Raw genomic sequence first — 16953 nt, forward strand, 5'->3', positions numbered from 1 at the left:
TCAGCTCTTGTTCTCCTACTTATAACCTTCTAAATGCCTTATTTCTGAGGGCTGTTAGACAAAAAGCAGAGATACTTAGGAGAGTGAGAACTTTAACAAAGAATTCATAATTCATATCTATCTCAGAGAATCCCAGATTTGTGGCTGTTTTCAGAATCTACCTTGTATCTCTTCACATTGTTCCCAAATATCTCCTGTCATAATGCTCCTGCCTACTACCTTCCTATTCTGACTTTTCTTAGGGGCCAGAAGGTTGAGCTTATTAAAGCTGGACTCCTTAGAGGATAGATTACTTTCCTTTCTGGCAAAATGTCACCTAAACAGGCCAGACTGTGGCTATACCTTGCCTACCCCAGATACCAGATAACAGAATTCCTAGATATACCTCTGTCCACAGTGGATGGAGACCCACACTTCATCATCCAGGTGCCTGAGAAAGACGATGCCATCTGTTTCAATATCAATGAGGAACCTGGTGTGGTGCTGAACCTCATCCAAGACCCAGACACAGGTTGGGACTGATGTGGGTCTGGGGAAATAAGGGGAGGGTCACATAAGTTATGGGGAGGGCAAGGAGGAAGGGGACCTTATAGCTCAATAGGATCTCTATACACTTTTTCCCCCAGGTATCACAGTGAATGGGCAGCTCATTGGTGATAAAAATCATGACAATGGGAAGAACAAAAACACTTATTTTGGACGGCTTGGGATTATGAACCAAAAGACAGGATTCACATTGGAGGTGACACCTCAGAATATCTCCCTTCACTCTGGCATGAAGGGACCTGTATTTTCCTGGCTGGACCAAATCACAATGAGGCAGGAAGGGTAAGGTAGCCCTGGCTCACTTGAGAGAACAGGGTATAAATGGACCCATTGTCTAATTTTTCATCCCCAGAAAACAAAAATCAAGGTTTGTTCTACTGATCTTAGCATTAGGCACAAGAGGGGAGGCAACACAGAGAGCTCAGTCCCTGCCTTTAAAGGGTTTATTATCTAATTGGACAGCTAGAAAGCCTGTGTGCACACATACATACCCCACAGAGTCCTCCAGAGAACATTTTGTAGGTTTTCTGAACCATTCCCCAGCAGGGACCAGAGCATCCTAGGATGAAAGACATGACCTGATCTAAATCCCACATTTTACAGATGTAGGATCTAAAGAACTAAGTGTCAGAGCTAGAATGTCAATCCAGATGCTCTGGCTTCAAATCTATATTCTTTTCACCATAGGGTGACAGTAACAATCATCCCTACTCGGAAACTGATGGTTTCCATGGACGATGGAGCCACCATGGTGGTTGTCTTGCATCGCGTGTGGAAAAAGCATCCCATCCACCAAGATTTCCTTGGGCTATATACAGTGGACAGCCACAAGATGTCACCACGGACACATGGGTTGCTAGGTAGGATTCTAGGCTGCTCTGATTTTGTCATCCTTGGGATGTGGATGGGGTCAAATGTCTATAGCAACCCCTGGGATATGGCTGACATCATAACAAGTTATTAATATCAGCATACAAAGGGCTTTTGGAACCCTCTGACTTTTATGTTCAGTATTGAAAAGCAGCATTTTATTTACTGAACTTTTATTTCTGTGTAAAACCTTTAGCCAGCTAGATCTAAAACAAGGACAAATAACAGTTAGAAGATGTGCCAGAAATGTAGGACTGCATGGGCCAGCAATTTCTAAAGAGTGACAGCTAATGGCCCATATGATTTCATACATGTTAATGTATGTAGCATGATAATGACTAAAATTTTCTGATTGATAAATTTGATAAAAATGATAATTTTAAAAAAGATTCTGTGACCCCAAAAATTCATTCAGTGCAATCTCATGTCACTAGAGCTCATTAAAAATTAGACATGATTATTTCAGTAGTCTTATTGGCCATAATTTTATTTCTACAAATTAATGATAAGGTGTATTTTGATGCTGTTTGATGTCCCAAAATTCATCAAAATAAGATGGCTTTAAAAAGTTACTATGGAATAGGAACACGATACCAAGCTATTAAATTGATAGCAAGACCCCATTTCATTCAATGAATAATTTTCTTTTGGTTACTGATGTGTCACCCAAAGCAATCTTATTTTACCCACTTAGCACTGGGCTCATCTTTTGTCATAGTGATTTGAAGTACAGGAGCTGAGAGAGAAGGACCTCAGGGTCTTTGGCCCTGTTGGAGTAGTCCTTCTTGGGAAAAACTAAAGACCTACCAATCTAGATTAAAACTGATGATTTTAATGTCATTTTGAATGACATCCAGCAGGTCAGCTTTTATTATTCTTCCCTTCCTTTACTCAGCAAACATTTATCAAGCACCTGCTCTCTGCTAAAGTTCTGGGTTGAGTGTCTCAATCGTTCATCTTGCAGAAATGCACAAATGTTAACCATAACTTATGATGAAAATTTTCAGGACAATTTCTTCATTCTTTTGACTTCGAAGTTTTTGATGTCCGGCCCGGCTCTGACCCCAAGAAGCCTGATGCTACAATGTTGGTGAAAAATCATAGACTGGTAGTCACCAGGTAAATAAATCAACAAATATTGTCTTTGGGTAATTTTTTTGTGCCTTTCAGAATTGTTAGGACAAAGTCATAAAACCTCCTTTGAAGTGAGTGGGCCCTTTCTCAGGATGAATGTCCAGAAGCTAGGGCCGAAAGACAGACTTCTCTTACTCCATCTCCATTCCTTCCCAGATTGCTGGGACCAATCTGTCACATCTCTTAACAAGAGTGGTCTCCTATCAAGCTAGCCATCCCTAAACATCTCAAGAATCTCATGCACTGGCAGAAGGAGGCTATTATTGGCAAATTCTGAGTAGAATATGACCACAGCTTCCTCAGATTTCTAAGTCATTATGCGCAATGTGATTCAGAAGAATCCTTCACTTTATAGACCAAATAACTTAATCAGGCTTTGGCTAAAAGCTCCAACTTGCACTCTCAACTATTTTCTGTATTTTGTTCCTAGTCCTAGCAAAGATGTCCTTCTCTATCCTTTTTACTATTCCCACATCCCACTGGGAATATAATGAGAAAGGCTTGACTTGCAAGGGAAGAGAGTGAAGTTTGGAACATGCAAAAAACAAAGTAGAACTCATAGTGTGGAAAAATTATGTGAGTTTATAAATTAACCAATTAGCTATTTAAATTACTACATGACCCATAAATTAACTTGTCAAGTCTATTCTTCCTAACCCTTTCTCCCCATGGGGAGTTAAATCTGGCCATCATAATCTCCTGGCACCCTTCCTAGTTTCTTTAGAAGTCATTCCAAGCAATATATACTTACTCATGGATCTCCACTTCCCAATGATGTCTTAGTATCAGTAGGTCTCTGCTCACCTTCCAGCACGTCTTTCCTAGCAGATTTAAAATGAGGGCTGCCTCATAGCTAATTAATAAAACATAATTATGTCTTGTTGGCCACTAGGTCCTCTCCCACATCACTGTTGTTACATCAAGTCTGATGCCTACATTATGACAAACATTTTCATGATCAGTTTTACCAAAAAACTTCATCTCTTCATACAACTCTGATTCTTACTGTCTTACAACCCAGTTCAGGAATTTCAAAATGAACTTAACAGCAAAACATTTATTGGCCCTTTTCTGTGTTTTGGACTAGGAACTGAGAAAGCTTCTGGGATAGTGAAGGGCAGCTAACAACATAACTAATGGTTCTATTTAAGAACACCAGGTGTGGAATGAGGAAAACTTGAATTCAAATTTTATCTCAGATACTTAGTATCTGTGTGATCCTGGGCAAGTCATTACCTTGTTTGCCTCGGTTTCCCCATCTATAAAATGAGCTGGAGAAGGAAATGGCAAACCTACTCCAGTTTCTTTGCTAAGAAAATCCCTAATGGATTTTGAATCAGGACTGAGATTTTGAATTAAAATCCTCTTCCTCTAAACTTAGTTTCTTTTCCAGTGTCCCAAAGAATCCCAAGACAACATGTTGAAAAAGTTCAAGAATCTAGAAATCTCCATTGCAAATATTAGCAAAGCAACAGGCTCAATGAAAAATATAATTATCTAATTTGCAATCACAATAAATGAAATAGCAGATGAAAATTTTAAAATAGCTCAGAAAATGACGGAAAAGCATTTGGAATCAATGCAGACAAAAGTGACACCTGTAGAATAGAGTAAGAATGGAGAATATTTAAGAATTATTGGCCTTTCCCCAAACTGTGACAAGAGACTCATCATTATATTTCAAGAAATCCATACAAGAAAAATTTCCATAAATATATCTTAAAAGTACACATTTCAAATCAACAGGGTGCCAATAAGGGTGAATGTGAAAATCCAGGCTTCAAACTTAGGACAAGATGACGATATTATAAATGATCAAGGAAAAAAAAAGACAATATATATCTGAAAGCTCCAATTCATATTGCAAAATATTTCCCCCAAAGTTATCAAATCAAGAAAAGCAATAAATACAAATACAAAAAAACCTTGAATATCATGTTTCCCTGAAAAGCTAAGAGACAAAAGACAGCCATTTTTAGTCTACTTTAATATGTTGAATTAATGATGGGAATGGCACAAACTTAGATCAGCTTTTGACATTAAAAACTGACAAAGCTACAGAGTTAGAAATGAATCATCAAAAATTAATGGGTAATTTGCAAATGTGATCATACTAGTTATAGCTAATTGCTATATTAATATTGCTATGTCAACATTTCCCTATGTTTCCATGGAGAAATTAAAAACTACATTAGCATTATTTTGATTAATAACCAAGTAACAAATAAGTTTGAAAGGAGAAAAACAGGAGGAAAAGGGAAGAAGCATAAAATGGTTTTAGATATGACTGAATATTGAAGTGCTAGAGAAAAAAGAGCAGGTTAATAAGGGAAAGATGGAGAGAAGTAACACCAGAATGACAGTTATGTAAGTGTGGAGAATAATGAAGAAGTAGAGTTTTTGCAAAACATAGTCTTGCAACTTATACTTTTATAAAAATAGGAGTTTTTTGTGTTGTGTGTTTATTAAGATTGGAGAATGATTAATTTTTGTACAATTAGAAAGATTGTACTCTCTTTTCCCCGAAAATGAGTAACTTAATAGAATATGATAGAATATAAGTCACATTGAGCAATTATAAGTGATAGAACAAAGTCCTACTTCAAAGCTACATAATGCTGTATAGAGGTAGCCCAGAATTCTCTAAGATTATGGCAGTGGAGAACTACATTTATCAAGTGGAGGGCTATAAAGGACATGACTGAGCACATCCAAATGTTTTATCACTAGCTCCATGGCATTGTCATTGTAATTTATCAGAATTTGCCTGTTTTTTTAGGCAGGCAGCTAGGTGGTTGTAGTCATTAGGGGCACTGAACCTGGAGTCAGGAAGTCTGAGTTCAAATCCCTCTTCAGACACTTATCACCCATGTGATTGTGAACCAGTCCCTTAGAGCCTCTGTCCTCGATTTCCTCATCTGTAAAATGCAGATAATAGCACCTACTCTACACAGTTGTGAGGACCAGATGAGATAATAATATCTGTTACATGTCTTGCAAAACCAAAAGCTCTATATAATGTTGGCTATTTATTTTAGTGTTGCTTTCATTTCCATTATTGTAGTCTGCATAAATAAGCAGTTCTCAAGCTTTTTGCCTTCAGTGTCTCATAAATTATTGAGATCATAAAGAGCTTTTATGTATGTGGGTAATATCTATCTATATTTACTCTATTAGAAATTGAGACTTTTAAAACATGTACTTATATATTCACTTAAAATAACAAGACCATTACATGTTGTCATAAATGACATACTTAATGAGAAATACTTGTAATTTCCAAAACAAAAATAATTTAGTGAGAAGAGTGGCAATGTTTTACTACTTTTTGCAAATCACTTTAATATCGGACTTAGTAAATGACTGGATATTTACTTCTTCATTCAGTTTATTGTAACATTATTTTATTTGAAGAAATATGAAAAAATATGTTCTCACACAGATAGGCAGTCAGAAAAAAGTAGTGTTTTAATAGGTCAGTGACATTTTAGTGTTATTTTGAAAATAGTTTTGCTTTCATAGAACATTTTCTCATAGAATATGTTCCTGAAAGAGTCTTGTAGATCCCCAGGAGTCTGTAAGACTATGTTTTGGAAAACTGGGTAAATTGTTATTCTGGTTCTCTTTATTTCATCCTGCTTAATTTCCTGCAAATTTCTCTTCTTTTTTTCTGAGTTCCTCACATTTATGATTTCTTATCATGCAATAGTATTCTACAGCTTATGTGAACTGAAACATCTGTTTGGAAATTTTAGAATCAAGAAGCACTTTTTGTTTCCAGATTTTTGTTACCACAAATTGTGCTACTGTAAATGTTTTTATGTGTATCGAACCTTTGTTTCTATTTTTTTTTTTTTGCCTCCTTGGGATTGCTGTATAAAAGATATGAATATTTTGGCAATTTTTTCCCCATAATTCCAAATTTGACATATACTTTAATTCTTGATAACTTCAAAGGCAAAACTGAGGTAGAAGAAGACTGGACAAATATGTTGGAAAACATGATTCAGTAGTAGTAAATAAGAAAAGTTATAGACTATATAAAAGCATTGCATATATATCTTGAAAATTTTTTTCACTGTTTCCTCCCCCCCAGTCTGGGGTTAAGTGACTTACCCAGGGTCACACAGCTAGGAAGTGTTAAATGTCTGAGAGCAGATTTGAACTCGGGTCCTGCTGAATTCAGGTCTGGTACTCTATCCACTTCGCCACCTGGCTGCCCCCTGAATATTTTTTTCAAGAAGAGAATTGGAAGATATTGCACATATGAGTAACAACACAAAAAGGAATGATTACATTTCAATGGGCTATAATTGATTGATTACTAAGGAGGTAGCCATTTCTGAATTAACTATCTAGGTATAATCAGATCACTAGTTAGAGGAAATCATAAAAATCACTCTCAAACTAGAAGAAAGAACAAAAATGAAACAAAGATATATCAATCAATTGAAGCAACTCCAACCTGATGTATTTAAACAATTTGTTGATGCTGAAAAATATCAAATGGATAAAAGAACATTAACTATTTATGTGGAATAGTTACATCTACATTAACTATTTACATTTCTTAAGGAAGTTTAACCACTACAAACTAATTGTCACAATGAGATAAAAAATCCTGAAAGCCTTCTTATCAAGAAAACACTTGATTTCATTCCAAGGAGAGAAATGTGGAATATCAATATGTAAACTCATTCATATTTCTTTTTGTCTTCTTAGAGGCTAGCACAATGCTTTGTACAAAGTAGGTGCTTAATAAATATTTGTTGTATTGAACTGTTAAGATCTTACAGAGGAAAAAGATGGAAGATTATAAACAGTATCCTTTCATAAAATGGCAAGAAGTATAGTGAAAAGAAAACAAGTTAAAAAGAAATTTGATGAAATATCCAACTAAGAAAATAATAGGATATTTAAGAATGAAACTGGAAGAAAGACAATAAACATAAAAAAATGGGGGGGATCTTTGAAGATTTAAAAAACAAATATTTTTTCATCTTCCAAGACAATGGAGATATATATTGGAATTCTAACATAGATAGTCCCTTATAGATTTAAGTTGGGAAGATGCTAGAAATTTTGTAATTACAGTGATGACTTCAGAAAAATATGAATTTAAAATAAACATTGGGAGCATTAGGAGAATACTCCCATTGGAGAAGCTCCCAATTGCATGCCATACCCTGACCAAGAGACATTCTGATCCATTTAGTTTTGTTTGAATTATTAGGCCAATCTCTTTTAAGAGATTTCATTGAAGAATGCCTGTTGACATCCCAGAGCCTATAGCTAAAGGTAACTCTGTTCCAAAATAACCAAGGTCTTCCTACCCTCACTACTCCATCCCACAAGAATGGTGTTCAAGCAAATGAAGAACTGAGAGATGTAAGAAATATAATCTTCTAAAGATATCTATGAGGTACTTGTAGTTGGATCTTCCAGTCAACCTAACCAAGTCTTAGGATAAAGATGAAAAATTCTTTTATTTTACCATGGCTAGAAGGCAAGCAGTTCTGCTACATCAACCATGTTGAAATTTCAGAATATACAGTGATATGAATAGATTTTCATTCTGATCTCCAGAATATTCTCACACTCATCAAAAATATTGTATTTAGCAATAAGAGCAAACCCTTTGAAGGTGATCATTTTGAAGATGAATTATTTGGAACAATGAAGAAAGGCAGTTCACTGTGTGCATGTTTATAGAAAATATTTGATTTCTCAGTCTTTCTCTGACCCCTTGACTGAAAGTGAGGAAGAATTACAATAAAGTAAGATTAATGAGGTCCAACTGATGTTGTATGGCCTCTAAGTATTCAACACTACAAGCAAGAACATTCCCCATTGCTGGAGCAGTTTTTTTTGGGAAAAATTGAGTAACAGCTCAACTATGTGCAGTGGAAAATAGAGATAAAAATTAAATATAGCTTGACTAACATGACAAATATAGTCTTACAAGACTTGTCAAAAAGAATTCTAAAGCATTCAATATGTTATTCTGTTAGGTTCTTACTAAGAACCTAATATCTCATTATCTCATTAGCACTTAGCCAGAAAACAACAGATGGATGTAATAAGGAAAGATTGAATTAAATAATGGAGATGAATTAACAGTAGATTTCCTTTGCAAGATACCCCCAAAACAATATGACATAAGCATAATTTTGCGGTTAAAGAACCTGCAGGAAAAAAGACAAATTGAGAAAACTAATTAGAGATATAATTGAAACTGAAGCCACTACTGACTAAATTTTATTACATACTCTAGTAATACTAAGTATTTTAATATCAGCCTTAAAAACCCAGTATTTAGTACTAAACAACTGAAATTATTACACATTAAGATGGAATGTTCAGTACTTCTTACCATTAATTTTTCAATAATGAAAAACCTAAAACATCTATTTCTACTTTTTCCATCTTAAAGCTAAAAGATTTTAGATAATATTTAGGACATTATTTCATATAGCAACACAATGTATTTTTATTAGTTTCAGAATTTGCCATCATCCTTAAAATTGTGCACAATATAGCTAAATCTTTATGCTTTTAATGACAAAGAAAGACCATTCTTTCTTCTCATACTTACCCTCCCCAGGCAGGCTAATTTGTCTAATTAGACATTCAGTTGATACATTTTTAAACCTTAAGAAAAATAGAAAATATGTGTGTTTTAATGAATTTGTTGAATATGTAATATTTGAATATACTAAATAATTTACACTTATGCTGCTCTTATTAGTACTCAGCAAAGATGGATTTTAATTTTGTTTTACAAAATAAAATCTGTGGGCCATTAAGAAGCCCGAAATTGAATTATTACTATAGATGCAGCCATTATTTTCAGTCAACAAGAATGTCTAGTTGCAAAGTAAGCTATTATGATTCTATAAAATTGCTTGATATTAGGTCCACACGTATAGTTAAACAATAAGTTCTGCTTATGCTTCATAAACATGAAAGATATTCCTGAAAACATATAGATATAACATAAATCAGTCTTAAGATAATTTTTATTAGTTGGGCTTGTTGAAAATAGAAAGTGCTTGTGTTTTATAGCATAACCATTTGTTTACAATAGTATTATCCCATGAATATAAGTATCTATAACAATTAATATTGTAACAAAGAATTACAATTCTCTTGTGAAAGTTTTATAAGTATTTTTATTCTCATCTTCTCTCAAAAAAAAAAAAAGAGAATATAGTATTTAAATCTCAATACAGTCAGCATCTTGTCATCTAGAAATAGAAGAGTGGAAAGATGTTGTCTTCTAGGTAAAAATTCCTTTTTCATTTAAGCTTTCTTCTAACATGATAATGTTCACAGTTAAGGGAGAGACATTGCTAATGGAGACTGATTTGGGACCAAAATTTAATAGGATTGAGAAAGAGAGCTAGACTGTATTTGGGAAATAGTGCAGCATCTTCAATGAACCTAAGCTTCTCCTTGTTATAAAACTCCAAAATTATGCAGCATCTTCAATGAACCTAAGCTGCTCCGTGACATGAAACTCCATAATTTTTAATGTCAAGAGCCTCCTGGCAATTTGAAACATGTGGTTTCAAATAATAGAGCACTGCAATGATAAAATAATGAACACTGGGAAATGAATGTAAACTGTTATTTTTACCTTCTGAATCCAATTCTTCCTGTGCAACAAAAAATTCGGTTCTACACACATATATTGTATCTAAATTATACTGTAATATATTTAACATATATAGGACTGCTTGCCATCTGGGGGAGGGGGTTGGGGGAGGAAGGGAAAAAATCTGAATAGAAGTAAATGCAAGGGATAATGTTGTAAAAAATTACCCATGCATATGTACTGTCAAAAAATGTTATAATTATAAAATAAAATAAAAAATTAAAAAAAAATCCTAAAAAAAAAAAAAAATGATAAAATAATGAAAATTGCTGTCAATGAGAAGATTCATAAGGATGGCAAGTAGGCTTCAGGATGTTACTACTGATGACTTGTATGTAAGAAGTGGCTTAAATGATGCCGTTTCAGGAATATATGATCAGAAAATGAGGTGGGCCAGTCATAGAAGAAGAATGAGAGATGATGGATGGACAGTCCAGTTTCTCCAGTGACAGAATGTTAAAAAGCCTTAAGAAATACCTGAAGGATATTAGATACATTCTCCATATAAAACTTCTAGAAGAAAATGGAATGAACAAGAATTTCACAGAATATGCGAACAAGAATAAATTGTGATCTGGACCATTATTAGGGGTGAAGATGCAACATTGAAACAAGGCAATTATAATATGCTTAATCTGTCACTGACTATGTACCTAATAATATAACTAAATTTATCAGGAGAATTTTTTGAGCTTTAAAATTAGATATATTTTAAATATTGTTACTGATGTCCTTTGTTTTTACATCACAGAATGAACTCAGAAATAGAAAAAAGATGTATGAAATAATTAAAGCAAAGAAAGCAGAATCAAACCCACAGTATATAGAGCAACTACAATTGTGTAAATAATAAGAAAATAAGAGAAAGAAAATATGAAAAAATACACAGAAGGAAAGCAATTTAAAAACACATAGGACATTTTTGTTATTATCTTATTAATATAATTCTTAAACTTTGACAGAAGTTAATAATTTTCCTTTATTTTTATTTTTGCATTTAAATGTTTATCTTTTTTGATGTTTTGCTAAGATTATATTAAAACAGAAAATTTTTTGAAGAGAAGCAAGAGAAAAAGAAAATAGTCCTTATTCATGACCATCTAGCTAGGGAGACAAGATTAGCATGTATAAAATAACTAGAGAACAATTATAATTATCAATCAACATAACAGGTAAAAGAATTATCATAAAAATTGCATTAATTACAGTAAGGGACAAGGCCACATGGAGCATGGAAACCATTGCACAAACCCATTTGTGATTTTTTTAGCAAAGATACTGGAATGATTTCCCATTTACTTCTCTAGTTAATTTTACAGATGAGGAAACTGAAGCAAATAGGGGTAGGTGACTTTCCCAAGATTATATAGTAAGTGTCTGAGGCTGGATTTGAATTCAGGTCTTTCTAACTCCAGACTTGGTATTCCTTCCACTATGCCATCTAGCTGTACCACTGCACTGGTATAACAAAGAAGACTTTCTGTGGGTTTTATGTGGGGCCTGAAAGAAAATAATGAGGAAGGATTGAGACAAACATTCTAGGGTCTTTGACCCTCTCCTCCCTCCTCCCATTAACTCACAACCTTCAGTGGGTGAAGAGAAAGCTAGAGTCATTATGCATGGCTGGGAATCTACCTTCCTTGGGTGGCTTATACTATAATGTATGTATTTCTCCTTCTAGGGGCTCACAGAAAGATTACAGAAAAGACCCCTGGCTGGGCAGTGACGTCTCCTGCTGGTTTGTGCATAATAATGGCGATGGGCTGATTGATGGCACCCACACTGACTACATCATCCCCAGCATATTCTAACCCCACCATTTGGAAAAATCTTTTTTCCTCACGAGTGTGTCGTTTTGATCACATGAGAGTCCCCTCTTAGCATTTATGCTTGAGTTTAAATGGGAGGAAAAGCATTTTCAGCCTATGGGATAAGTCTGGATAGAGCAATGGCCAGCAGTTCAGCATGTTCACATGCGCTCTAACCTCACTCCTTTTTGCTTTTTAAATTAGATTTTTCCATGATCTCTTTTAAATTCTGTTCTATAATTATGGTTAATATTTTGTATACTTCATTAAATGGTAGCTTCATTCTGCTTTGCAACTGTGTATATTTAGGGAATAGGGGAGTGATTACTGGGGGACATTGACATCTAAAGAGCCCAAAACAACCCATAAATGAAACTTTAAAGATAGAGCTTCAGACATGGCATACTGGAAAGTGAGAAAGAAAGGGAATGTCTGGCTAACAAAAATCAGAAAAACTACTTGACCTGGGATCTGGAGACCTATCTTCCCAAAGGATCGGCATCCTCTCCTTAAAATCCTCAAAGTTGATTGTTTAGGGTCTGGTAAACACTTAAAAAAAAACAAACAGTAACTCACTTTTTTTCCCTATCATCTCTGAATCTTCTCTTTTTTTGAAAACAGTTTTTCCTATAATTCCATTCTCCCTATTCCAAGGGAACATGAGTGATTATGGAATTCCATCAAATCCCTCTCAAAGGTGGATCTCTAAGAAAGTAATTATTTCAAGTTGTTCTTACAAGGAAATCCCAGTATAACTATGTAGACGTTGGCTTATGAAGCTTATTTCACTCCCAATATCTTCTTCAAATGAACATGAGCCAGAAAAATAGCTAAGTAAAGGAGGCAAAGTTATTGTCTTCCATTTTCCTGGCCTACCTGCCTGCTTTTATTGTATATATCTGAAATCAGCAAAATAATCTTGACTTTTTGTTATGTGAACCTATAGTTTAAAGCCTACACAGAGTGGTTGTGCTCTGGGAGGATGACCCCACCCCCCAAAAAAAGGAAAAAGAAAAGAAAAAAGTAACAGTTCCTCTTTTTTCATCCATTATATCCCCATGTAAAATTTGCTCCTAGAAAATCTCCAAGTATAGGTCATATCTAGTCTCCACAAATATAGATTTTAAAAGTCCCCAGATTTTGTACAACCATTTAAAGTAGCAAAAGCATATGAGTAGATGATAACTTTTACTTCACCCCATAGAAAATGTAAAAAGGGCTTATGATGACACAGTGTGGGATACTGGGTAAAATGTTGAACTTGGAATAAGAAAGAAGTGGGTTAAAATCCAGTTTCTAAAACCAAGTAGTTGTGTGACCATGAGCTAGTCACTTAAACTTCTCTGTGTTAAACCTCTCTATGTCTCCATTTCCTTATATGAAAAATAGTCCCTTCTAGCTCTAAATCTATGAGTCTATGAAATAGCTGCAGAAAATATACAAGGCATTTAAAGGACTTAAAGAATAATGTAGGCAAATAAGGAGACTATAATATAGCACTAAGTGGTTCTCTTTAGAAGGAACTCCATTGGGACAGCCTTTTGCCATATTAATAAATCCTCCCATAAAGTACTTCACAATATATCCCAAACTCATGTCATGTCACTCTCAATTCAGAGATAGATTCAGATGATCCCCCAAATATTTCATTCTACCTAAAACTGCCTTGGGATTGCTGAGTAAACCACAACTTTTCTACTGTACTCATACTCTCCAAATAACTCACTTAGTGCATGTGTTTCTGTGTGCGTGGTGACAACATTCACATCTTTTATTCTGTTTCTCCTAGTCCCCTTACTGTGGCTCTCCAGCTGAAGGAGTGGTACTCATGTGGGTACTCCTTTTTCTGATTAGGAAATCCTCTTCTCTCTTTAGAAGGCTGAACCACCAAACCCTTGAACTTAACTTGGAATTATCCACAGACACAAATGCTGCTCAGGAAATCTTGGTTAGGAGATTAGATTCTGGTATTTCACTGCCTTGACAATCAAAAGACAAAAGGAAAAAAGCTGAAAAAATGTTGTTTTCTTAATTTTATAGAGTTAGCTATTCCCAGCAATAATCTGCCCTAAAGAGTTCCATTTTGGGGGCAAATCCAGTCAATATAAACCAATCAAAGCCATATATCTAACCTCTTAACAAGCATGTATATACTTTTCTTGGGAAGGTGCTTTCCCACCTGTAGACAAAGATTTATCAAATCAGAGAGATTCTCTTGGCTAATCTTTTTACACTATATTAGGCCATCTAAAAGCTTTTCCTTCTACTCATACATACACTAGCTAACAAAAGCAAGTACTTGAACTTGCCAAAAAATTAATGATTAAAGATTGTTTGAGTTTATAAAATAATCAAAAGATCATATTTCATAGTACAGAAACAAAAGCCTTATAAATGGACCTCCACAAAAGAAGCGCCTATGGTCATATAATACAGACATATATCTCTGAGCTAGTAAATGCATGTGCTCTGCCATACATTTTGAATCTTTCCTGTTGATCTCACTGGGACTGAAAGGAAGATGGCCTCAAAGGACCAGCATGGTGTGGTGAAAAGGATGGTGGAAAGGGAATTAGGAGAACTGGACTCTAGTTCTAGATTCTCAATTAACTATGTTTTGGTTTTTTTTGGGGGGGGAGTCCCTTTCTATCTCTGGGCCTTAGTTTTGCCATCTGTAAAATGAGAAAGCCAGATTAAATAACTTTTAAAGTCTTTTTCAAATCTTACACTCTACAAGCTATGAATCTATCTAATTGACCAACAAACATTGATTAAGCACTTAATGTGTGCCAAGATAAATAGAGAAAGAGGACATTAACAATTGGGGAAAATCAAGAAAAGCTTTATATAAGACATGATACTTGAGATCCATCTTGAAGGAAGAAAGAATGCTATGAAGTGGAGGTGAGGTCGGAACAAATTTCAAGTATAGGAGACAAGAAAAAAAACATGGAAGCATGAAATGGAGTATTGTGTATATGTTACAGCAAGAAACTACTTGGGTGGATTATAGAATGTGAGAAGTGGAATAATGTATATTTAGGCTGGAAATATAGATTGGGATTAGACTTTTAAAAATCAAACAGAGTCTATATTTGATTCTAAAATCAATAGGGAGTCACTGGAGTTTATTGAGTCTAGGAATGATTTAGTTAGATCTGTGCTTTAGGAAAATCACTTTGGCAGTTGGATAGACGATGAATTGGATTGTTAAAAACTAATTAAGAGGCTTATTGTAATGATCTAAGAGAGAGACCATGAGACCTGGAACTAATGTGGTGACTATGTGAGCAGTGAGAATAGGCCAAATATGAAAAATATTGTGGAGGTAGAAACAGCAAGATTTGGCAATTGATGAGATATGTGGAATAAGAAAGAGGAAGAAGTCAAGGGTAACTCCAAGGTTATAAACTTGAAAGACTGGAAGAATGATGGTATCCTTGACAGAAATAGAAAAGTTCAAAAGGGAAGTTGGTTTGAAGGAAAAGATGATGGATTTTGTTTTAGACACAGCACATCTAGGTTGTACCATAGGCATTTCTTATATTTTACTCTCAACTATCCCTATGATTCAACTACATTGCCTTCTTGTTTTTCAATGTGTAAGACATTTCATCCCTGTCTCAAGGTCTTTGCATTGACTGGAATGTTTTCCCTCCTCACTCTTGCCTCATTCTTCAATAGTTCCTTTAAGATTCAACCAAAAACCCAGTTCCTCTCTTAGCTGCTAGTGTCTTCACTTCTAAAATAACATTCTACCTATTTATATATGTGTGTGTATTGTGTGTATATAGATTCACACAATACATATATACACCTATATGCATATATACACATAGGTGCATATATACCTATATGCATATATATATATACATACAATACATACACACACACAGTGTACAGCCCTTCTTCACTTAAATCCAAAGTACTTGCAAGTAGTCATGGCTTCACCTTCCTGATGTCATGGTCCTTTTCAAGAATTAAGGAAGCACAATGAATGAGCCATGTCTTATATGAACCCATTTATTTATACGTTGTCTCTCCATTTAGAATGTAAGTTCCTTTGAGTAAAGGGATAGATTTTACCTTTCTTTGTATCTTCAATACTTTAGCTCAGTACCTTATTCATAATAATTATTTTAAAAATGTATACTGGTTGATTAATTGACTGATATGGGACTGGAGAGCTGGAGAGTGATGGTTTGGGTATATATATATATATATATATATATATATATATATATATCTGCAGGTGTTGTGCATAGCTGTGATGCTTAAATCCATGGGAGCTAATGAGGTCACCAAATAAGAATATGTAGACAAAGAAAAAAAAAACAGAGCCCAGTATAGAGTTATAGAATTACCTATAGCATGTCATGTGTAAAGGAAAGGATTTCTTCCCCTTTCAGTTAACATGTTTGTAAAACATTATCACACACATTGAGTTTTTTAATTTTAATATTAATATTTTTATTGAAGCTTTTTATTTTCAAAACATATTCAAGGATAATTTTTCACCATTGACCCTTACAAAATCTTGTGTTCTAATTTCCTGCTCTTCCCCCAGATGCCTCTCTTCGATGGCAAATAATCCAATATATGTTAAACATGGTTAAAATATATATATATATATATATATATATATATATATATATATATATATATATATCCAATATCTTATTGCACAAGAAAAATCAGATCAAAAAGGAAAAAAATGAGAAAGAAAATAAAATCCAAGCAAACAACAACAAAAGAAGTGAAAATGCTATGCTGTGATCCATACTCAATTCCCACCATCCTCTGTCTGGATGTAGATGGCTTTCTTCATCAGAAGATCATTGGAACTGGCCTGAATCATCTCATTGTTGAGAAGAACCACATCTATTGATCTAATTGATCATCGTATTATCTTGCTTTTGCCATGTACAATGATCTGGT

At 34.4% G+C, this 16953-nt stretch overlaps 1 protein-coding gene across 2 annotated transcripts in view; it reads left to right on the forward strand.

Moving 5' to 3' along the window:
* The window catches only part of ITIH1 (inter-alpha-trypsin inhibitor heavy chain 1), a 33440-nt gene extending 21143 nt beyond the window's left edge, over positions 1–12297 (forward strand). For both annotated transcript variants that reach the window (XM_074283514.1, XM_074283513.1), the window contains 5 exons: positions 398–511; positions 627–828; positions 1234–1406; positions 2424–2535; positions 11889–12297. In XM_074283514.1, coding sequence (XP_074139615.1) covers positions 398–511; positions 627–828; positions 1234–1406; positions 2424–2535; positions 11889–12018 — 731 coding nt within the window. In that variant the 3' untranslated portion in view covers positions 12019–12297. The remainder of the gene's footprint in view (positions 1–397; positions 512–626; positions 829–1233; positions 1407–2423; positions 2536–11888) is intronic.
* The last annotated feature ends 4656 nt before the right edge of the window (positions 12298–16953 follow it).

This window comes from Sminthopsis crassicaudata, chromosome 1, assembly GCF_048593235.1.
Source record: "Sminthopsis crassicaudata isolate SCR6 chromosome 1, ASM4859323v1, whole genome shotgun sequence".
Classification (NCBI taxonomy): Eukaryota; Metazoa; Chordata; class Mammalia; order Dasyuromorphia; family Dasyuridae; genus Sminthopsis; species Sminthopsis crassicaudata.